Source organism: Gallinula chloropus (assembly GCF_964237585.1).
Source record: "Gallinula chloropus genome assembly, chromosome: 1".
Taxonomy (NCBI): domain Eukaryota; kingdom Metazoa; phylum Chordata; class Aves; order Gruiformes; family Rallidae; genus Gallinula; species Gallinula chloropus.
Genome location: NC_140085.1, coordinates 132,169,054 through 132,192,274, shown reverse-complemented (window position 1 = coordinate 132,192,274; position 23,221 = coordinate 132,169,054). Strand labels below are relative to the sequence as shown.

General features: G+C 42.3%; 1 protein-coding gene across 1 annotated transcript; it reads right to left on the bottom strand.

Moving 5' to 3' along the window:
* Positions 1 to 1,993: 1,993 nt before the first annotated feature.
* CLTRN (collectrin, amino acid transport regulator) lies at positions 1,994 to 22,761 on the bottom strand (the record flags this gene model as incomplete). Its single annotated transcript, XM_084265644.1, has 6 exons — positions 1,994 to 2,150; positions 6,129 to 6,323; positions 9,763 to 9,879; positions 16,516 to 16,601; positions 22,268 to 22,326; positions 22,695 to 22,761. 6 exons carry the CDS (start codon positions 22,759 to 22,761, stop codon positions 1,994 to 1,996), a joined length of 681 nt encoding a protein of 226 aa, XP_084121770.1.
* Positions 22,762 to 23,221: the final 460 nt, after the last annotated feature.

The window sequence follows — 23,221 nt, the reverse complement described above, 5'->3', positions numbered from 1 at the left end:
TTACTCCAATAGAAGTGTCTGAGTGAAAGACCTTGGAGCAACAACCGAGGAAGCACTAATGCTGCATTCCGTATCGTCCCTCCAAATGATATTAAAATGCCAGTAAGCCTAATCTTTGACATTCCTGAGAGAAATATATCTCCATGTCACGGATGGTAATTTTGAAGCACTGAGATATTATCACTAATAACTGACTTTATTAACCTTTTTCCAGAATGGAGCAACACACCCAGGAGATGCAGTCCTTGTCCAGAGGGACTCACCAGCAGGACATGACAGATGACTGTGACAGATGAGACCACGTGAGGCAAATGATAAGTGGGTTCCAGAGTTTTATTTTGCACTTACCCCTCTTCTCCCCCAGCTCCCCTAGGCTGGGGCTTCCTGTGCTCAGCTGCCTTCCTTTGCCCTGCCACTTCTCCTTCTCCTTCCAATTTCTCCCCTTCTGCTCACCCCATGCCCAGGAGCCATCACTAAGTCAAAAGGAAAGCCAAAGGTACTCACTGCAGCTAAAATGCTGAAGGATTTGTACCTTGGAAGACATAAAGACTGTACCATTCTGGACACTGGAGGCTCCTGTACAAGCAGCTGTTAACCTGCTTTACCCTGTTCCTGTCTGTGAGGAGTCTGATTGAATAACTCTATTAAGTAAGTAGGTTCTCTAATTTTGCCTCCAAACATGACACTGCAATCAGGATATCTAATGGTCAAATCCTGCCTCCAGTGATGTGGGCAGCTGTTTGGTGACTGCTGATACCGTATTTTCCTTCAGCACACTTCCATTCTCACTGTGCAGTCAACCATGTGTACAACTGCCTTTTACTGGGGCCCAGGTCTGAAGGCAGGCTGACTTCTGTCACCGATTTAAAGGGGAATGGGACTGGGGCACAGGCAGCACAGTCTGTGCATATGGCTGACCCTGAACGAACCCCACAGTGCAGCTCCAGGTCTGGCACCATTTGATGCCCTCAGCTGACGGCCTCACAAACAGGAAACACAGCTCTGCATGGTCTCTGCTGCCTTACTGCTGCCTGATGACACGTTCTCAATCAGTCTGGGTGCATCGAGCCCAGCAGCTCCTGTTTCAAACACTGAATCTTTCCAAAAGCTATCCAGCTGTCACATGAAGGTTCCAGCTGACCCCGGGGTTCGCTATGTCTCAGAAAGTTGCTCTAGCTTTACTATTAAAAAAATGTAAGGAAGATACTCTCAAAGAGCTGTGAAAAGCCCTTGCAGATTTAATGAGAGCTGGGGCTACTAACCATGGATTGCACCTTTCAAAAACCCACACTTTTTGGCAAGTTTTAATTTGAACACGCTTCAAACTTTTATAATTTTAATTTCCAGGTCATATAATCTGTGACTTCTGACTGTCAAGTGAAAAACATTTTTAGTAACAGGTCCTAAAGCTACAGATGACCCAGCTGCTTATCACCTGCTCTTAGGGAGGCTGTAAAAGCTTGCAGGGGTGGGGTTTTTTTCCCTCTATAAATTAAAACTTTCATACACTGATCAGTCTTCCTTCCAAAGGCATACTGCATAACAGCACACAGAAGTAATTTTACAAGGTAACTTTTGCATATGGCTCGAAAGAAAGCCCAGCAAGAACTGGCAAAGAGAGACGATTGCCCCAATGACATCCAGGAATAATGCAGTTTCATATTTATGTCAGGGAAAACCAAGCACTAGACATATTTAAATAATCATTAAAAATTAAGCGCCTGCCGCAAGGCACGTTTTAACCCTGCTCTGCCACACGTCTTCTGGGAGTCTTTAATGGATATCATTCCAGGTCTTCTCATTTGCTCTGCTCATGAAGAAAAGCTTTGTAATGGAGGTTTGAGTGTGTGTGTTATCAGCAAAAGGTTCTCTCGAGGGAAATTAAGTGAAAGGACATTTCTCTGCTCTTCATGTTTGATATTCAAGAGTAGTGACGAGATAAGGTAGGCACAGGAGTTCTTTCAAAAAACCACTAGGTAGCAATGGCAACATTTCATAAGGATGTGAACCGTTCGTCATCTGCTGCAAAGACTCCATTAATGTGGCCTGCTTTTAAATCCAGCGTTTCGCAGGGAATCCCGTTTTCTACTGTTACTGTCACTTCACATTTCTCTTCTAAATTTTCTCTCTCTGTCAACCGTTTATTCTTTCTGAAAACAAGGGAGAGAAAATAATCTTATTCTGTTGACCTGCAACATTCCACCACGATTCCACAGACAGAAAACTGCATATTTAGTCAGTACTTTATCATAGGTTATGTCTGAGAGGCATAATCTGGTGCTCCTCTTTGCTACTGTAAATGTATCACAGGGAGGCCACAGATTGGAAGCCTGGGTTTAGCAGTTTGAGCTCAGGATTGGGAACCAGAAAACAGAGTAAATACTCTTAAAATATTCCTATTTAAAAGTTCCTTGTACTGTAAAACAACTGGCAGATGCAGGAGGAAAAGTCAGAGCAAAACAAAAATGGTAAAAATCTCTAAATGTGCTTTTGGTTTACGTCAGGAAGGACATCCGACCCTGGTATGTATGTCATAGATTTCACCCCATGATGTAGACAAATTCAAACATATTTGTTAAAAATGGATTGGCTTTAGACAACAGCCTCCAATGATGGAGATTTCTGAGTGCCCTCACACTCTTTGAGGATCTTCTCCAAAAGTCAGATACTCTTACTGCTGCGAATCTGCATTTTTGCTTCCAACATCGTTAACAGCCACCTTCCTACCCAGTATTTTATACTTTTGTTTCCTAGATCAAACAGTTTTCACCTTGCCGGGCTCCAGATCTCACCAAACGCATATTAAAATAGTTGCTGAATAAAATTATCTAAAAATACAACCATGAGAAGATGTAATACAGAAACATCAGTCAATATGTCATGATTTCCCTTTAATTCTAGATTTATTCTGACCTTGAGATCTACTAGTTCATAGTTGAGAAACCTGCTGTACTTTACAGCCTGCAGCATCAGCGGTTTCAGAGGATAAGAAACTCAAAGGTCAGCTCCACTGCTCCTTCCTATGCCACAACATTTACTGTAACAATCTGACTCAGGACAATCATAACAACTTGGCTCAGTGTAACTGCTAATAACAGCGATATTAACAATAATAAAACTCTATTGGCCTTTGGGAGATTCTTGACATTTAGAGACTTGCTAAAAATAAACATGGGAGGGAGCAGTAGAAGCCTCTGACCTCTGGTCACTCTATCTGCTCTTAGAGTTATAAAAGGAGTGTGTTCTTTAATATAAAAACTGTGGGGGCAGAACACAAAAGAAGATTCTGAGGAGAGGGTTTAGAAGAAAATAAGGGAGTAGAGATATGTGGAGCTTGTTGCCATAGGAATTCAGAGAAGTAGAAAAATTCTGAATCCAAGGGGAGACTCAGGAAGTTAAGGGAAAACATTGTGGGTTATCCAGTACGTGAAGACCAAACATAGTCCATGAAGGCCCCCAGCTGCAAATTAGATGCTGGGAGAGTGACAGAGGGAAGCTTTGTGTGTCCTTACTCTGTTTTCACTCTTCTCAAGGCAAATGTTTGTGGCCTCTGCTGAAGAGGGGAATTTTTTTTGGGTGTAGGGGTGGACTTCAGACAAGCCCAGCATAGACAGCAGAGGATGGTCATGCACAGAGTATGTGCCAAATCTATTATCTGAGGCAGAGGTGTCTTATTTCTGTGGTGACAGGAGAACAAACATAAGACTGGGAGATGATGTGTCTGATCCAGCTCACCATAGAGTCAAAGGACTACAGCCACATGAAGCTTTCCAGGATGCAGGAAGATGCAGGTTAGAATTTTTCCTGTTGGTAGTGATGCACAGTGACGACCTAATTAAGAAAATCTTCCAGTTCAAGAAATGACGCAGGAGTCTAACCCACTACTGAACCACCATTATAGGCCAGTCATGCGCCACCCTGAGCACGAACAGCCTGAAGCACGTGCTTCTGGGCTTATCTGAACCCAGGTATTTAGCTGGTACTTTAAAGGCCAATAAAGACCAAATGCCAGATTTATGAGGAGTCAACACCTTCCTTGGGGCCAGATTTCCACCACAGCTTACTAGGCAACAGAGCTGTCATTATGTCAGGTCTGAACAGGTTTCCAAGAAACCTCATTACTGGACATGTTTTGTCAAGTCTTTGACAACCAGGTCACATACTTTGGTGCCTGAAAAAGAGATGAGCGCTACTGAAATTCTCTTCTCTGGTACCCGGCTCTTATTCTGACAAGCCAAGTAGCCCAGACTTTTTTTCTCCAGTCTTGGCAACTGGAAGAAATACATACTTGCTTTACTCTCTCTCTCTCAGCCTCCCGTCCCTGCCTGCAGATGCCATTGATGTGAAAGGAGGGTCAGAGTTTGGTCACTGATGAATCCTCTACGAGAAAAAGTCATACATAAAGGCAGAGGAGGGAAACAGAGGGACCATGAAAAGAAGCGTAACAACTAAAAGGATGAGAAGAGCATGAGACAGAAAGGATGCCAAGCCACTGTAGGCAGGCAACAGCAAGATGAATACTGGTGGTATGCTGAAAAGAGCATGAAGTTTACACCATATTGAGGGGGACTGCTCAAGCTCAGCCGAGTTGTTTTCAAAACAGAGGGGGAGGAATGCTGTCTTTCAGCCTGGTATAAAGCACAAAAGAGTGTTTTAGCCTGAAGACTCATGCCTATTTAGCATGATTTATTTCTATTTCCCTTATTTGAAATGTTCAAAGACCCCCTTTGAGTTAAGCACTATAGAGACACACAGTCATGATAGGACACACAGGGCAAGCATGGGCTTCAGGTCACAACGTTACTCTCCAGTGTTACAGAAGAGGTTGCCTAGGTTCAGGGGAAAGAATAACATAGCTCATACCAGATGGAATGTTGTGACAGGGCTTAAGCTATCTGCACATCTCCAGCACCTGCCTAGACTCTTTCCCCAGCATCATCTCTCAGCTAATTGTTTGGTTGGTTTTTGAAAAAAGGGTTTTGCAAATTAATTCAACTCTTCTGAATGCAAAATAGTGGTTCTGACTACATTACTACGGGTTCACTATGACAACCACTTATCCTTCACAATAAGTGTGATTTTTCTGAGATCTTTTAACATGGCTCTTCGAGGTGATAAGGAGGCAGAAATGAAGAGCCTCTGCCCTACATCACTTTTCATATAGGAATCCCTTGCTGTCATATATTTGTGAATGCAGTCCACTATGCACACAGTAATTAAACATCATCTAGTTGCCAGCAGAAATTTACCCTTTTTCAGTTTTGCTGTTTCCATATAACTCTATTGCACGTAGTCATAACTTTGCATTAACCTAAAGTCCGTAGCGACCTAAACCACAGCAGAATCTCAGCTTAGCTGAGAAATTTTTATTCCTTGTGCCCAACTCTGAGCTAACAGAGATGGCAGGACCAAAACTCCACCTACTCTCTGGCCTGCTCCAACACGCCCACACTAGGGGAGCATGAATACCCTTCTCTTTTTCACCAGTGCCACTACAGGGCAGAAATTGAGAGGAGAGTATCTCTCTCCTACCGTACTGCCAAATAGCAAATGCCTAGGCTCATGGGGAGATCTGGTCATGAACCTGCAAAGGACTGGGTACTTTGGGCTCATCAGGTCATGAATGGTAGGTTAGACCATGCACCATTCCATGGAACAGGGCCTCTTCAGCTCTACATTAACCATTATTGTGTCCTCTACTGACGCTTCACAAAGTGCAGCAGCAAAACTTTTTTAGCCCTGCCGCCCTTTGACACTGCTGCCCTGGAAGGGGCCCAGTCACTGCCACCCTCCTCCCTCTTGATAGATATTTGGGTAAGAGGAAGCTCACCAATTCCACACTAAACCTCAAGAATGCTAGAAAATGTCTTTGTAAAGCCATCATCTCTATTTAGGGGGCCTCCAGGATTGTGTTCTTATACTCCCTTTTTCCTCATTACACCCCAGCATTATTATGGCATCTACACATTGCAGTTAAAAATTTTAGCCCCTTTAAAATGGGTTACCTTTACTAACAGGTGGAGAGGGAGCAAAGCTACCATTTCTCTGATGCTGATCTGAAAGCAAAACCAGCCCAGCTGACTTAACTTGCCAGTATTCAGATAAAACAGAAGAAAAGCTAAGCTTACCTCTTGCGTTGCTTGATCCCTGCAACAACAAGGAAAACAATTCCAGCCACAATGAGACAAAGAACAACACCAAACACGATAATCCAGACAGGCGTGGAGGGTTCAACCGGGGGTGATAAGGTTGAGGTTATCTTCAGGAACTGCAGTGTTTTGTCACTCAGTAGGAAGGCACTGTTGATTCTGTTCCGGTTCATCCTTCACAAAAACACACAGAACATCACCGCTCTTTAGAAAGGAATTTTATAAGTTAAAAGGATGGGGGGGTAGGGGGTGTAAAAAATTTAAAAATAGGATTTTCATGTATATGCTGTAAGTCTGGCAGAGCAGAGTTTGATCCAGCACAATGTGCCCCTGTACTCGGCATTGGTGAGGCCACACCTCGAGTACTGTGTCCAGTTCTGGGATCCCCACCATAAAAAGGACATTGAGGTCCTTGAGCAAGTGCAGAGAAGGGCAACCAGGCTGGTGAAGGGGCTGGAGGGAAAATCATATGAGGAATGGCTGGGGGAGCTGGGGGTGTTTAGCCTGGAGAAGAGGAGGCTGAGGGGAGACCTTATCACCACCTACAACTACCTGAAGGGAGGTTGTAGAGAGGTGGGTGATGGTCTCTTCAGCCAGGTGACAGGAGACAGAACAAGGGGAAATGGCACGAAGCTGTGCCAGGGCAGGTTTAGATTGGATATTAGAAAAAATTTACTGAAAGAGTTGTCAGGGCCTGGAACAGGCTGCCCAGGGAGGTGGTTGAGTCACCTTCCCTGGATGTGTTCAAAAAAAGGGTAGATGAGGTACTTAGGGATATGGTTTAGCTTAGGATGGGAATGGTTGGACTTGATCTTCAAAGGTCTCTTCCAACCTTGTGATTCTGTAATGTTGCTAGGATTACACAGACCTTCATTTTAACATAGATCCTGTCAGTAATCCAAGGACACTCATACACTTAAAAGGTTCTGAACACCAGATTTTTGTATGTATTGACCTAAAAAATTGGAAAATACAGATGAGGCCCAAAGTACAGTGTTATTACTTGTTTCTGCTTTGGGCTATGTGCTGAAGACATGGCAGATTGTGATCTGTATGTTTGGCTCTGCTGTCTTGCTCACACAGTATTCAAGATTGGCATGGGAATGGCAGATCTACCCCACAATTTTCAGAGGATTTACTCATCAGTGCTCCTTGATTCCTCAAATTGAACTGTCCTGCATGTTATGGGGAGGTACATCTGCTCCTGTTGCTGTAGGTTTTCTTATGTCCATAAAGCGTGGGATACGATTTGGTCCAGAAGAATCCCTACTGTGACGTGCAGGATGCAGCTGAAGGCGCCTGCACCTTGCACATTTTTTGCATTATGAGAAACTAAGTCTGAGGAATACAATTTTTCATATGAATAGTAAGACTGCTACTCTCTGAAGGATATCTTCATCCACAAACATTATTCCTAAGCATTTGCATGTATTTCTGAATCTACGAAGCCTTAAAAGGCTTTAGCAGTATCTTTCAGTAGCTTTTGTGAAATGTTCTGAGAAAACATATTATAGATCTTGGCCTTGAGAGGTTATTTGGAGTTGTATGATTTACAGCACCTCCTTCTTGTATACGATCCCATTTATTTACCACAGAGCAAGTACTTCCTAAGAAGAGATACAAGCTTTTGCAAATTTCTTTTCTTGGAAATCATAATGTTTGACTGTCCCTCAAACAGGAAGTTCTTAGCCTTAGTGGGAAGCCAGCATTCCTGGAGAGGACTGAAAGCCACAGCATATTATAAGACTCATAATACGGTAAGCCGTCTTTGATTTAGAAAATATTTTCATCCTTCCTGATATGAAAGGATCATTGTGAACAGCTGAGATAAGCATTGTTCACCCCCATCTAATGGCTGGAGTTACAGAACTATGTGCTGAAGCACAGGCGGGTAACTACAGGTGCACCTTCTATTTACATATGCATAAATATATCTGGCACATATTTATGCAAGACCTTGGGACTCATACAGAGCACTGAGAGGGTTTGCCTTCCTCTTTATTCTTAGTTTTTTAGAGAACGTCACATAATACAACCCTGGTCCGTGGGTAGCGTTCTTTTGTGCTGCTGTAGTATGAAGAATTAGAGTAATGATTTAATACAGAAGGCTGCAATCAGAAGCAACTGAATAAAAAGTGTTGTCGTTTTACTGACCATTTTATTTCTTGTTTCTAAGTCAGGCAGGAATTAAAACTTTTCATAAATAGCATATTATTCTTTGTCAGGCCACAGACAACAGTTAAAAACCAAACATGCTATAATAGCGTCCAATTTCTGTGGCAGGCAGGGAGCATAAAAGACTTAAATAAATCAGCTTATGCTACTGAACGTATCAAAGAATAACAGAAATGCAAAAGCCCTGCATTCCAGCACTCTTACAGAGAGCTTCAGTGAATAAATAATCTGCTTCCTCCACTAATGCTATGAAGCTATTGTTCGGTGTCTCTGTAGGAAATAGTTTAATCTGCTCATAAGCTTAAAAGTTAATCTTTCCAAAAGAACGCATACTCATTCATCAGGAATTAGGCATTACACCTCCACAGAGATAACACGAATTTTCAAGACAAAGTACAGAATGTCTTAAAACAAAGAGGTCTGTTTTCCACCCCGTGCTTGAGAAAGGTGCATGAGCTCTGCTGCCCGTGGGAGCCATCCCTGTGAAGCCCATGTGTCGGTTTGGTGGGGACCACTGAAGTCAGGATGCCTGTTTGTTCTTCCCCCCCCCCCCCCCCCCTTCAGTCTCCACACTCTGGCTTTTATTGGCTACCCAAGGTGGTATTTCATAGAAAGCCAACTGCTCCGTACTGCACGGCCCATGTGTCGGTTTGGTGGGGACCACTGAAGTCAGGATGCCTGTTTGTTCTTCCCCGCCCCCCCCCCCTTCAGTCTCCACACTCTGGCTTTTATTGGCTACCCAAGGTGGTATTTCATAGAAAGCCAACTGCTCCGTACTGCACGGCGCGTTGGAACAGCGACTGCTCAGCTACAATAGCGACTGGCATCCTGTAAAGAGCTGGTATGAAAGGAATGGGAGTACTACACAACTTAAGGCAAGCTGGGACACAGCCAGCAATGTGCACAAAGAGTTCACACAAGCTCTTCTCGTGTGAAAGCTGACATCTAAAGGCAGATGAACTGTACTTGAAAGGCGCTGAAAGGGAGCCTGTGGTCACTGGTCCGGGTGTAGGTGTGCATATGGCGTGCAGCAAAGTTAAATGATACAAAAACCACCCAGGAAGCGTGCAGTTCATCATCTGAGGATGAAAGCTCTCTCACTGGGAGACATCGCAGCAGGATGAGGGCAGTGTATGAGCCACACTCCAGACAGCAAATTACAGGTATTGCTCTGGAAAGGGACTAGATTTCATCTGTGGCTTCAGCACTGAGAGAGACTGTTTCCGAAGTCATAATCCCAAAGTTCATATGTTTTGCATTCAGTGGGAATCTTAAAAATCCTTCTAATCTCACATGCATGAAAGAGTACTGACCCCTTGCTGTTTGAACTGCTTGGATTAGTCTACCCTTCTAGAGGTGGAGTGCTCACTCATGGCCCAGACAGAGAAAGCTTCTCCAGTCAGCAAGGAAGAAAAGGTTGCAGAAGCAATGACTGTACCTGATGGCTGCCTCTACCTCACTTCCAGGAACAGTTGTCACATTTTTGGAAGGATCTGTGACCACAAACCAAAATGACACCCGATCTGTCACATTGCAGAGCAGCACGTTGGAGATTCTGTGGATGGTTAAAACAAAAATCATCATTAAAGAAGCATGGAAGGAATTATTGAAATATTTCAGATTTTCTTAAAATATTGCTTTCATCTAGAGGGGGAAAGAATTCTTATATTTCAAAGAGGTAACAATTAATATCCAAGAAAGAAACACTAGTCCACATTTCCCATTTCCCAATATGTTCTTTAAAAATTTAGGTTTACTGAGACCGAACTTGATCTTCAACTATGGCAAAGGCATTGAAGAAGTAAAAATTTAGTTTTTTACACCCAGTACCACAGGAGCCAGGCATGGGGGATTCCTCACATGACTTTCAAGTGAGTGCTATCCTTCTACACCATACATATGTCAGAGGGAAGAATAATTTAGTTTATGTTTGAGTTGGGTTGGGTTTTTTTACTTTCTTCTGCACAGAGTCAGGCACAGAGCAGAGAAACAGGCTAAATTTCTACATTATACTGGCACTGGCCTATGCCCTTTAGCTTATGCTATGACAAATACTTCTCTTATCTGTTTTAAAAGGAGATTGCTCAGTTATATGTGAAGTTAATAGTGGAAGGGTAAGGGCACAGTCATGCAGCTTTTCACAGCATACTATATAAAGTGTGCAAAATGTCTTTTAAATGGCTTTTCTATAACTCTTACAAATTTGTTTTCTATGAATAATACTAATAAATGGTGAAACTATTGTTAGGGAAACCTCACGGAATGACATCATTATGGGTATCCAAACTAAAGAAGTGAAGGCTAATACATTAATATCCTAATAGTGGCTGAGGATAGGTGGTGCCCCTAAGTTCTTCTATCTGTTCACAGTTTATTCCCTCAACTAAGAAACAAGCCAGGCAAACTCATGCAATATACAGGAATTGTATGAGGTGGTATTTATTACCCCATGACAAGGAACACAAAAGGGCAGCCAAAGCCTTTATGCATTCAACAGCAGCTAGCTAGACACATAAAAATGGGAAAAAAATACTTAGTTCTGTATCATTAGAAAATAACCCAAAGAATTTGGCTCAGAATTCAGACTCACTGGCTGTGCCCAGACCAGGAGCAGATACTCTGAAAGTCCAGAACCGACAGTCAGGATCGTTTCTAGTTCCAGGGAGCATCCTGGACTTGGTTCACTCTTGCACAAGGTCTACCTGGCCAGAAGCACCACAGGGCTGCTCTGCCTTGACAGACCCACTCGGGATGATGGGTCTTACCTGCTGTCCTGGAGAAGGAACCCCTGCAGTGAGCCAGCACAGACAAATGCAGCCTCTCTTTTAATTAACCGCAGTGATGTTTGTAATGCTCATTACTAACTACTATAATTGGCCTGTCCGTCATCAAAATGCGAGTTTTAACATTTCCTTTCCAGCCTGGGCTCTTTCTCAGGGTGACAAATCCCCGGCTGCCAGCAATGTCCCCTGCACAGAGCTCTGTTTCCTAGTGCCACCTGCCGGCTAATTACAAACATAATTAGATGGCCTCTGGGGTGACCTGAGGAGCAGGAAGCATGAGGTAGGAAGGAGTAGAAGGGAGCCAAAATCGTCATGAATGTGTAGTCTCCATCCAGAAAAGAACGAGTTCGCTTTTAGGGCAGGGTAGCATTGGCTTGATCACAGTAGATCATTATGTATATTTTGCAGAAATATTTTACTTACTACTGAAAGCTTTTTGGGGTGGTGTTTTGGGTGCCTTGGGTAGCAGAACCTTTGGTTTTACACAGAAGATACATATATTCCATAGAGAGATGCTATGAAATGGAAAGCAGTGATTTTACAGAGCTGAAATACCCGCTTTTACCTCTCTGGAACAATGTCCATTTTGCAAATGCAGAGAATTTTTATGGATAAAAGAGGAAAGCCATCCTCTGGAATTTGAAAAAACATGTTCACATCAGTTTGCTGGCAACAGTCAGAAGATGAAAGCAGATTTATTCCTCCCAAAACAAAAGCAAAGCATAAAATTTATGGGGGGTGGGGAGCAGGGGGGGGAAGAGTCTTCTTTTGGCTGGCGGCTGACAAACCCTTGCTGACTTCACAGAATATATCAAACTGCATTTGCAGACAAAGTTTTCCATCAGGAGAATTTATAACAGAAGGACTTAAAGCTTCATGTTACTGCAGTTCTTAAAGCTGGCATTTCTGTGGTGCAATCAAAAACTGGTCCTGGTAGAAAAATCTGGGTTCATGTTGCCCTACAGATGTTCTTGAAACAGGGTGAGTGAGTAAAGGTTTGATGCCGAAAGAGAAAGACAAATTTGGTAGATAAAGACTGGCAGGACACCCTGACATTCGCATTCTTGTTCAGAGACTCCAAGACTCTTCAGTCTGGGGTGCTCTCTACAAGTGCCAAAGCTTTCTGCACGAGATAAGGCAGCCAGTCATCATCAGGGGCAGCATCCCTCCCTCTTCAGAACAAACAGCACTGAATCAATCAGGCAGCAAACCCTACATTAGGAGTACATAATTTTTGTCTCCTTTCTGCTCCCTGTTGTATCTAAAATCCTTGCTCGATTATAAGCATCCAAAACCCGCCTTCGCCGCCGCTTTTCCATCAGCTGAGTCTGACTGCTGTAAATCCTTCCAGGCTCCAGAGAGAATAATTCCACTCACGAGAAGTTCAAAGGGGATTGAGTAAACACCAAAACAGACTCATTCAACAAGCACCAATGTGGCAATTTCTTTGCAGCAGGTCCTCCTTTCCCCTCCTCCCTGCCCCAGACCCGTGCTATTTGCAGACAGGCGTGATTCACAGCATGCAGAAGTATTATAAAACACTTCCTTTACCCCATTTAGATTTGAGAAACCAGACTTCTCCATGCACCATGCTAGTTAAGCACATTTGTAAACACATATGTGGACATCTTTATGTTTCTTTAGCAGATGATAGACTTCTGTCATGGGGATTACAGGGGACTTATCAAAACAAGAAGATCCTGGTTCTGCCTTATGGCACCATGGAAAAAGTCCAAAACTGCTTTCTATTTTTTTTAACACTCCCAAGTGAACACCAGTAAGTAGAGTGCAGGAAATCCTGATGGTTCCTTAGTCTGAAACACCATCACAGAAAGGATTGTTCAGGGATAAGAATGAGCTGCCAGAGACTCAAAGGGAGCTGGATGCCTACAGCAGCTGTTAGCTCATCAGAGAACCAGAGTCTCCACGTCCCAAGCATCTATCTCCAGCTCTCCCAAAAGTCATCAGGCGTCTTCTAACCCAGTTGCCTCCTCCAAAGGAACCTATTTTCTTCCTTTTTGTGAACAGCAGCCATGGGATCACCTTGATGTAACAGGTTTAACTCTAGAAGCTTATTTTGTTGTTCTAAATGGTCACGATATCTGTACCCTGTCTTTGGAAGATGGGTAATGTTGATGAATCTTTTTCTAGTCACTTCATGAGGAAAAGTGCAGCTTTTTTTTTTTAATCTGCTGATGGGAGGATCGTGTGCAAAAAATAGATTCTGTTCCTTGAATGAAAGTAAATGCAATGACATTCTTTCTGCTCTAAAGATTAACCAGTCTCAGGCCCAAAAGAGATTCATATTATTTCAAATGAGTCACAGATTAGAGGAACCTGGGTTATTAACAAGGACTAGAGACAATTTTTTAACACTGAGAGCTCAAAGGTTGTCTTGTATTGTTCATGAATGTATGGGTTCAGAATTAATTAAAAGGTCATATATAGAGCAGAAAATAAAGGGGGTTTGTTTCTTCACTGAAAAAGAAGTATTTTTAAAATTTGTATTATTAATTACTAAATAATTTGATGGATTGTGTCTTTCTTCTGCTCCCCACAAACTTGAAAATTTGACAAGCCTTTCAAACATTAAACACAGCTCCATGATTTCAGTTCAGAAATTAACTTTAGGAAACTTGATGTAATGTGCAATCCTGCCCGTTCTGTGCTCGGTCACACGGTGGTTACACAAGGGCAACATCAACTGCTCTTTCCAGCAGCGCATCCAAATGCTCATCATTGGCTTTTATCCAGCTCCAGAAACCTAACAAAAGGTGACTCCAGATCCCAAAAGTGATGGGACAGGCTGCAACAGTGGCTATGCTGATCCACCAGACATTATTTTTGTGGCCTGATCCAGCTTGCTGAAGGTAATGGCATTTGGTTTCATGTGGGAGTTCTTTGTGTCTGTGAGTTGCTGCAGGGCTGTGGGTGTGTGAGAAATTAATGGGATGTTAAAGAGGAGGTTTGTCACATCCTGGTGTGGCCCTGGGCAGAATTTATACCAGTCTTCGTTCAAACAAAAATCTTTAATTAACCAGATGCAAAGTTTGGGTAAATTTGGATGGTACCAGACTGCAGCCACAAGCAATCTGTTTGTTCTTTTAAGGCAGGCTAATGGAACATTGATCTTTTACAGCTCCTGAAGAGAATCTGTTGGCATTTATCTGTAAAAGCTCCTGTGGTGTAATGCAATTTATCTGCCACAAGCTTCTGCTGCTGCTTTCCTCTTCACCACACCCCAAGCCCACGCTGCTACCCTTACCAGCCATGCAAGAGTGCCGTTCTGTGCGAACGGCATGCTGCTCTACCCCCTGCCATGCTCAGTGCTCCCGCACCTCCATGCCCGCTGCAGAGGGGATGCAGATGGACTGGACTCCCTCCTTTACACCCAGTTCCTCCCAGCTGCCAGCAACAATGGTAGGGAAAGGAGTGCATTACTTCCAGGACTTCTAACAGGATGGATGGAGGCTTTCGTAGGTTTTCTGCTCCCATCTAACAGACAGGTTATTTGGGGGGTACTGGGAGATTCATCTAGTTCTTCCTCACTGAACAGGAACTCTGAGGTCCCTTGGGACCTGGGAGAGATCTGTGGGGAGGAAACTCCTTGGCCTGTTGCCTAGTTAGTTTTACCAGATCTCAGAGGTGCACGGCCATCCTTGGGTTGACACGCTGTCTCCATGTCACCCCAAAGATACTTAGAAGTCCTAGAAAATCATACCTCCAAGCTACACCTCAACAAGTTAAACCCAATGGGGAAGTCCTATACTGTCTTAAAAAGAGGTAAAGATGTCCATGCCTAGCTGTTTCCAGATATTATACTGACTTCTTCTCTGACAAACCTAATAGCAGGAAAATTATTGATGCATGCAACTCCACCTCCAAACTGAAGCAACACTGAAATTATCTTATTAGTCCATCAGAATACTCATCTTTGTAGGAAACTGAATTAAGCAAGCATAAATTCTGTGATTTCCCAGAGTGGATAGAGATAATTTCCATTAAAACTTGAACACCTTTCATACTGGCCTGATATTTTTCCCCATTCCCACACCAAGCTTTCCAGTATTAGCTGAGTCTGCAGAGAACCACGGTGCTTGAAGAGGAAAAAGATCACTGGCTTCTGACACAAGTGTTTTGTTGTGTGAAAGCACCATGACATTGAAGGAAGAGAATATTTTTTTTTAAAGGAGCTAAAATAAATATATAAAAGCAAACCTTTATGGATCAGATATTGGAAGAAAACTTTGCAAATTTGAAAACCTGAGGAAAATCCCTGAATAATCACCTTTAATTGGCTTGTATCTTAAACTAGTTTTTTTAAGTTTACTTGTAATTGGGTGCAGCAGCATACTTGGCTGTTTTTTTGTAGGTCGGTGAGATTGCTTTCTTGCTCAAAAGAGACAACATCAGGGGAATAAAAAAGAAACAGCAAGGAACCAAAAACTCTTGTCACACAGAGGGAAGGGAAATCACCTCCTATTTAAGACAAAGTGTGGCAGCCACAATAATCATCATCTGTCTGAAGTTAACTAATATCTTTTTAAATGTGGAATATGCTTCATCTGATGCGATGAAAGCCTGAAGGAGGGAGGTTTTTTAAGTAAATTGAGAACCTTATACTCATTAGCCAAGCAGAACCATAAATCTGTTGAAAAACAATGAAAAAATGATAGGCTTATAGAAATACACATGCAAGGTTTCTCATTTAAGAAAGATAAGAACATACTGAAAATACAGCTTGCTAAATGGTCTGGTTAATCTGGTATCTAATTTCATAAGTAGCAAGGATCAGAAGCCTGAGAAGAATATTCAATACCTCAGGGTAGATTTAATCCCAAACCCAATTAAAGTCTGATGTATGTCTGAACTGCAACATCTGAAACTCCTTGATGCTGGGTGACTCACCAGCTACAACATCAGGGCTAGATACCCCCAGCAGAGCACAGCACTGGCATAGCCACCCGCCTTCCAGTTGTCCAAGTCAGCTCATCCTCAGCATTCTGCTGAAGGTGTGCTCTCAGAAAACATGCACCAAAGCTGCTTATTCAAGGCTCTGTGCTGCATTTCTTGACCTTGCCAGGCTGCCCCTTCGCCTCCTCCCAGTATGGTCTCCAGAAGGTATCATGTCTCACCACCAGATTCTGCTCCAGCGAGCTGGCACAGTCCCACCAGGTTCCACAGCTGTGACACTTCACATCAACAGGGATGCAGCTCCAAAGATTTAACATTGCTTAAGACAGACAGAGTGTGATGTTCAACACGTATTTAGGTGTCAAAGAAATACTCTGGAACAGCCTGATTTTAGAAGCTGCATATAATGATCCCCACAGTTCGGTACGGCAAAGGAAGAGCCACTACATGCAGCAGCATTAATATGTATAAGGCAAATCAGAGTAGATGCTTACTGTGTTGTGCTCTTGCTGGAATATCTCCTCATTGCAAAAGCCACCATTGCTTTGAAGAGGTACTCTTCATTAGCATCCCACGCATACTGTAAAGGAAGATGGAAAATAATCAGTTTCAGCACCGGCGCTGGCAGCACGGAGAGGGAGGAGAGTCACTGAGCTTGAAATGCTGTATTGATCAAGAAAATGAATAAATTCTCTGGTTGTGCTGTGAAAATATATTCCTGCCCATTATTTAGTGTGCACAAAGGACTTTTTATAAAGCCTATTATCAAGTGCAAAGGATGTCTTTGAAAACTGAATGCATTGAATGTTTCTAAAAGTTGACCAAACCAGAGATTTGAAGTTTCTTGTACCAAAGACTAGCAGTATTACTAGAATTCTCCCCACACAGTTGCACCCATGGCCTTGCCTCTTTTGCTGGATAAACCCTGTTAAAATAAAAAGTTTCAATCCACTCTCAAAGACCATTTGTCTCTGCCCAAACACAACAAAAACCCCCAACCCAAACTAATATTGAAGGCAGTCTCTGGGAGCTGAATGTCAGGACATAAAATGAGATTATGGCTTTATTGCTGCACGGCATCTTTGCAACAAGAAACCAGATGCAACTATAGCACAAATTACTGCATCACACATGAGACAAGAGAAAGAAAATAGCATCCTTACTCCTTCAATAAAACACAGGCTCCAAAAAACTGTTCTCTGTTGTCTTGATGAAAAATCATGCTTCCATAATTACAGTTTTCTGAGATAGCTTCACTAGGTTCCCCTGGGCTTTCATTCACATATGCAATTCTAATGACCTGTAAGAACTGCACCTATTACATTTTTATAACAAGAGCCATGACTGAAGCATACTGATTGAATTTCCCCTTTCAGCAGATTACAAAGATTAATAGTTCCCTGGAATTATATTAATGGGGGTTAGAGGCTGATTTCTTCAGTCGATCAGAACACAAATCTAATCTTTAACTTTCAGCATAAAAATAATCTGCACTATAATCACCCAAACCAGAAACCCAAGGGCGTGGATACTTAACCCTGCTGACAACTTGCACCTACCTTTTCCTGGGCCACTATAAGACATTCAAAAACAAGCAACACAAATCAAAAAGCAATAAACAGCATTGACAGTGCCAAATCTTAATTCTGGTTTTTCAATTCTGAGTTTGGAAGCATGGAGCTACAACCTCTCCACAGAAAGAAGAAATCCAACTTCCAGGCACCAGCCCTCATTTTGCTTTGCCATCCTGTGGACTGGTAACCTAAGCAGGGAATGAGGCAGTCATTTAAAGGGCAGAAGGTCATACTGATCATATTTATCATCCCTAGACAAATGATGAGTTGTGAAATGGGCTTTCTTGAGATGTAGTAGGGCAGGGATAGGAAAGCTGAGCAACAGACAACTCGGATAACATTACAATCCAGATGTCGTGCTGGGAATCTGGGTTGTAACTCACCACTTGCCCTGTGAATGAAGGGAGGTGTAAGCATACTGTGATAATGCATGCCAGTCTGGGAACTTAAACTGTAAAGAAAAAAGAAAAACAAAAAAAAAACCAAACCCTCTGACAAGAAATTACAGAAGCCTGTATTTTGATCCCACTGAACTGATGAAAATGTGACAGCAATGACAGCAACTAATACTAAAAAATATATATAAAGTAGCAAAGGAATTAATCTAGATGAGAGCCATAAAACTATTTACCATCATTTTAAAGACATCTGTATTTAACCCACAGAGCACAATTTGCAGCTAGAAGGCAAGATCTTCCTTTTTCTGCGTGTGGGACTATTGGCTGAATCCCCACATGCCATCTGCAGTCTTTGAGAACAGGTCCAAAAGGACAGAAAAGAAATCCAATTTGTTATCCAGTGGATTAAACCACCCATAGAGACAATTATGGGTCCCTTCCAACTCAGTATATTCTATGAAGCACACTCCATTACATGCTTACATGGACACAAATGTAATGCAGCACTACCAAATACCTGATATGTTTATGTTTAGTGCACTACATGTATACATGCACAATTCATCACTATCAAGTATCAGTTTGCATAAATAATGCAGTACCCTCAAGCTTCTTTAAGTCAGAGTAACAAAAAGAACATCTCAAAACAAGGAAAGTGATTTGTAGCGAGGAGCTCCAGCCCCAGCTAGAAGAGTAATCACTTCCAAAAAAAAAGACAGAACAAAGAGAAAGCTGCAAAAAGTGGGGGAGGAGACCGGCAAGGAAAGCTCAGCAGAAATCAGGGGTCTGCTTGAGTGAGGGGAAGATGCTGCAGATAACCTTGTGGGCAGAAGGACAAGAAGCCCCAAGAAAACAGTTATCAGGCAGGAAGGTGAGGAGAGGGAGATGGCTGTGGACTCCTTAGAGCAAGGACATGTGTACATAACTGCATGCAGGAACACGCAAGGAGGAGGCAACAAAATGAGGAGGAAAACTCTGGCAAGAATAACTTCTAGCAAATAAACTGTGTGAAATCAGGACAAGTGGGCACGAGTTGCCAGAAGCTGATTTCTAACCATGGGCTTTCTCCAGTCAGAGGGATAGGTGCAATGGAACCTGAATCATTCTATGGGGCTTTCTCAGTTTCATCTTTATCCTCCAATTCCAAAGGCCTGAACTGCAGCCGATTGCTGAGGATGTTGCTTCTGTTGTTATGTTCCTATGAAGTGCAGCTATTGAAGAACGTTTTTTGCTGCTGTAGAATAAATACATTAAATATCACTTGCAACCACACACTATGTAACAAGTCTGCTGTCAGTGAAACCTTGATGGTACCAGAACTGTTAATGTTTGCCATCCTCTTTGCTCTACGAAGGCGCAAACACAAAGATGCACTCGCCATCCTCTGTATGTCAAGGAGGAGCAGAATTAGACAGAGCTGACTGTGAAAGCCAGTTGTTAGTGAAAGGGGAGGTCGATGAGAGAACAGGTAGAAGACGATGAGGTGAAATACTTAGTGCTCTAAAGAAGGAAAAATTTAAGTGAATAGAACAAGGTTATAATATTACAAGATTGCCCTGAGCAGCCTGATGTGGTTTCAGTTTTGAACCTGGCTGTGAGCAGCAGGGTCCTTCAGGGTCTCTTCCCTCCTGAATGGTTCTGTGTTTTACCTAGACAGCCATTCAAGCTGCAGTGTGCCTACAACCACAAGAAATCACTTCTGGGCCCCATTCGGTGGCAAGACACCAGGTGCATGTCAGCCTTTCTCCCCTTCATCCTCTACCTTGGAAGCAGCCTGAATACAGGAGCCTGAAGGGAAGTCACCTCCTACTTCACCTGGCTGCTGCCCCTGAGCTGCAGCTCTTTGACTCTCAGAGTTAAACCGAGTGGTGACACAGAGTTACATGGACTTCTCTGTGCACACCACTTCTGCTTACTCCTTAGCTGTCTTTGTCCCTTGTGAATTAATTCTACCACTCTGCTAACTCCCTGAATAGGAAGCAGTGAGGGACTAGCAGCTATTCCAGAAGCCACTCATAAACATAACACCATCCTCAGAGAGACTCATAAATCACCTGCCTTCCATTTAGGCTTACAGACACCGCGTTTCCTCCCACCAGTTAGCAAACGATGTCTCTGTCAAGTACACCCATTATTTGCAAATAAAATGATAACAGCTAAATACTAGCTGCTCTTTCCAGCTCCATTGTGATAAGGACTGTACAAATACACTAAATGGCACTCCCTGCCTCAAAGTACAGCCTACCTTGTGAACAAACTAAAAAATGGTGTCCTGCCTTTATTGGCCTCACACAAAGTGGATGGCACGCACCAAGCCATGTGGAAAACTACACTAACCTGTCTCCTCAGTCCCTGAATGTATATTTGAGTTATCCTGACAGTACTAGAGAAAGATGCCCACAGTATCAGGGGTTTCTGTTATCATCTAGCTTGGAAATGAAAGAAATAGAATTTATTAGCAGAGTATCATACTGAGATGTTTTAAGCTGACTCTGTTCTACTGCAGTACCATAACAGTATTACACTTTTCTTTGCTTAAATAAATAAAATAAAATAAAATAAAATAAAATAAAATAAAATAAAATGTGTCGTGAGTTCTTCAAACAAAATGAATTTCAGTTTGTAGCAGTTTCAGTTTCCAGTTTCAATCATTTGCAGAGAAGATTTTAATGGCTACGGGAAGATACGAACACTTGTGCACTTCATAAATTATTCATTATTTGTGGGTAAATTTGTATGACATTATACCACCTACAGTAAATTGTTCTAAAATGCTTTTCTAGGTCGTCCCATACTTAGGGCTTTCACACACTTTGTTATATGAGACAAACTACTGTGTACAAGAAAAATTAAAAAAAAGACTCCTCAGTTACTGCTTTATTCTTGTAATATAAAGTGCCTTTAAGATTAATGATTTGTGTCATAAACTTTTTTTACAAAAAATTTTAATAATCAAATGACCAAACAAAACCCCCTTATTTTACTACAGATGGAGGAATAAAAAGCACAAAGAAAGAGCATTACTGAGAACTGCAATTTTGATTCTTTGCTACTAATTTTGAACCAAGATTAAATCAAAATATTAGCAGCTATCATCAAGAGGAGCTTCAGTAATGATTTTGACATATTTTCAGCCATAGGATTACACTATTTTTAATAAATTTTTAAAAACCCATATTCACATTACAGTTTAATTAAAGTCTCTCACCCAAGATAATTAACTTCAATACAAATTTCCACAGACAAATACTTTAGCATGTATCTTGACTATTTCTTTCCAATTTGTCTGCTCTGTGATGCTGCCAGTGGGGTTAGGTCCCTGCTAATGTTAGTTTAAATTACCTGGCATTTTAGGGTAATTTTAGAACAGCTTCTATGGTCACAGAGGGATCGTTGTATCTCCAATCCCTTATAACATGTAACCTACAGCTTTTTGTTTCCCAAGGCTCCTAACATAATCAGACACCAGACTGCCAGTGGAGATGACCGTCCAAGACAATATCATACCTGATTTTACGCTGAGCCCTGTAACAGGCTGCAGATTTGCTCTAAGCGTTCAAAACTGCAAATGAAGTAGTGGGCTCTGCTGTTTGTCACAGATCAGGAAGGGCCATTTGGTCAGCCAATGTCCCGTTACCCCACGTATCACAGACCCTTACCACTCACGTCAGTACTTCTGTGTGAAGCCCAAGGACTTGAATTAAGCCAAAGTGTTTCAGTCCTCATGAGACTAGCCTGTGCACCACATGAAGAGAAGAAAGGTCACTATCCAAAGCCCTGTGTTGGTAGACAATTGCTGAGATATGCTTGAATGGCCTCTATATATCACGCTTGTCTGAGAGCCTGACGTAAAGTCTCATTTCATAAAGACCTAACAATCTTTTCCTGCTTCTCTTCCCCGAAACGCTTGACCTTACAGTTAGCCCTCTCGAGCAGAAGTGCTTTTCCCAAAATACAGGCTTGGATTTATGCAGCACCTCTCATGCATACAATGTAACATCTCAACTATTTCTCCAGGAAAAAGAAAAAAGTCTTTGACAGAAAATTATCTTTAGAAAAAGCAAGCTTTATACTTCTCTTAAAGGATGTCATTTTAAGGAGCAGGCTAGCTCAAATGTCAGGGAATGGGTGCCTGGATCATGACTTGAGCAAGCTATTACAATTAATACTTCAGAGGAAATTGCTTGGGCTAAAAAAAAAAAAAATAAAGTATATATTACTTCTGTTTTGGCAGATACTCAGTTAGGAAGAATATGTGAAGATACTTTACTTACTGCATTATCTCCCAAAGCTGTTTTGATACTAAGCCGTACTTTGAAAGCATTCTGCGCATCTGACACAAAGAGAAAAAAGCAAACATACATTGATAGTCAGCCAAAAATAGGATTTTAAATCATTTACTTCACTATTTCACAAAGAGCAGCTTCAAAAATGTGTCTTAACAGATCACCTGGTTAGGAGAACAGAAGTTATTAACATGAAAAAAAGCTGCAGCCCTACGGAGTCTCAGTGAGGTACACCACAACCTCCTTACGTGAGATCAACTTCCATGCTTAATTTGCAAACTCATAAAAGCAGTGAATGCTCAGCACTTCAGTCTTCAAACCGGAGACAATCAGTTAGAGAAGCTGTCAGCTTTGTAGGCATACACACATAGCTACATTTACCTGGGGAAGGATGGGAATCGGCTCCAAAACTTACCTGGCTTGCAGAGCTCGGCATGAGCAATGGTAATTAGAGAGAGAGTAAGCAGCAAAACCCGTAACATCCCGTCACCGTGGAAAGGTTGAGGCAAAAGAAGTGAGTCTCCCCTGTAAAGCACTCTTAAACTTTCTGTGACCCGGGATTAAAGCATCAGCAGCACAAGTGAGCAACCAAGTAAAAGGTTTAATAATTAACCCCCGTTATTTTAGCTAAAACGGGCACTAGAAACAACTGTCTGCTGTTAGTTATTTACTACCCCTCTCTGTAGTAAAAAAAAAATAAATAAAAGCGGCAACAAGTTTTTAATTTTCCTTCTTAGAACAACACAGGACTTCACACAGTGCTCCAGGCCAATCTCTGTTTCCCCCGAGATGCGATGTCAGATGGGTACACAAGATGTCTGAGGGACACTGCACCAGAGCAGCCAGCGACTGCAGCGGTGGGACACTGTTCTGTCACCCACACCAGCTGCATTTGAAGCTTGGCTGCCACCATATCCCAAAGGACTCTGCCACACAGCTTCC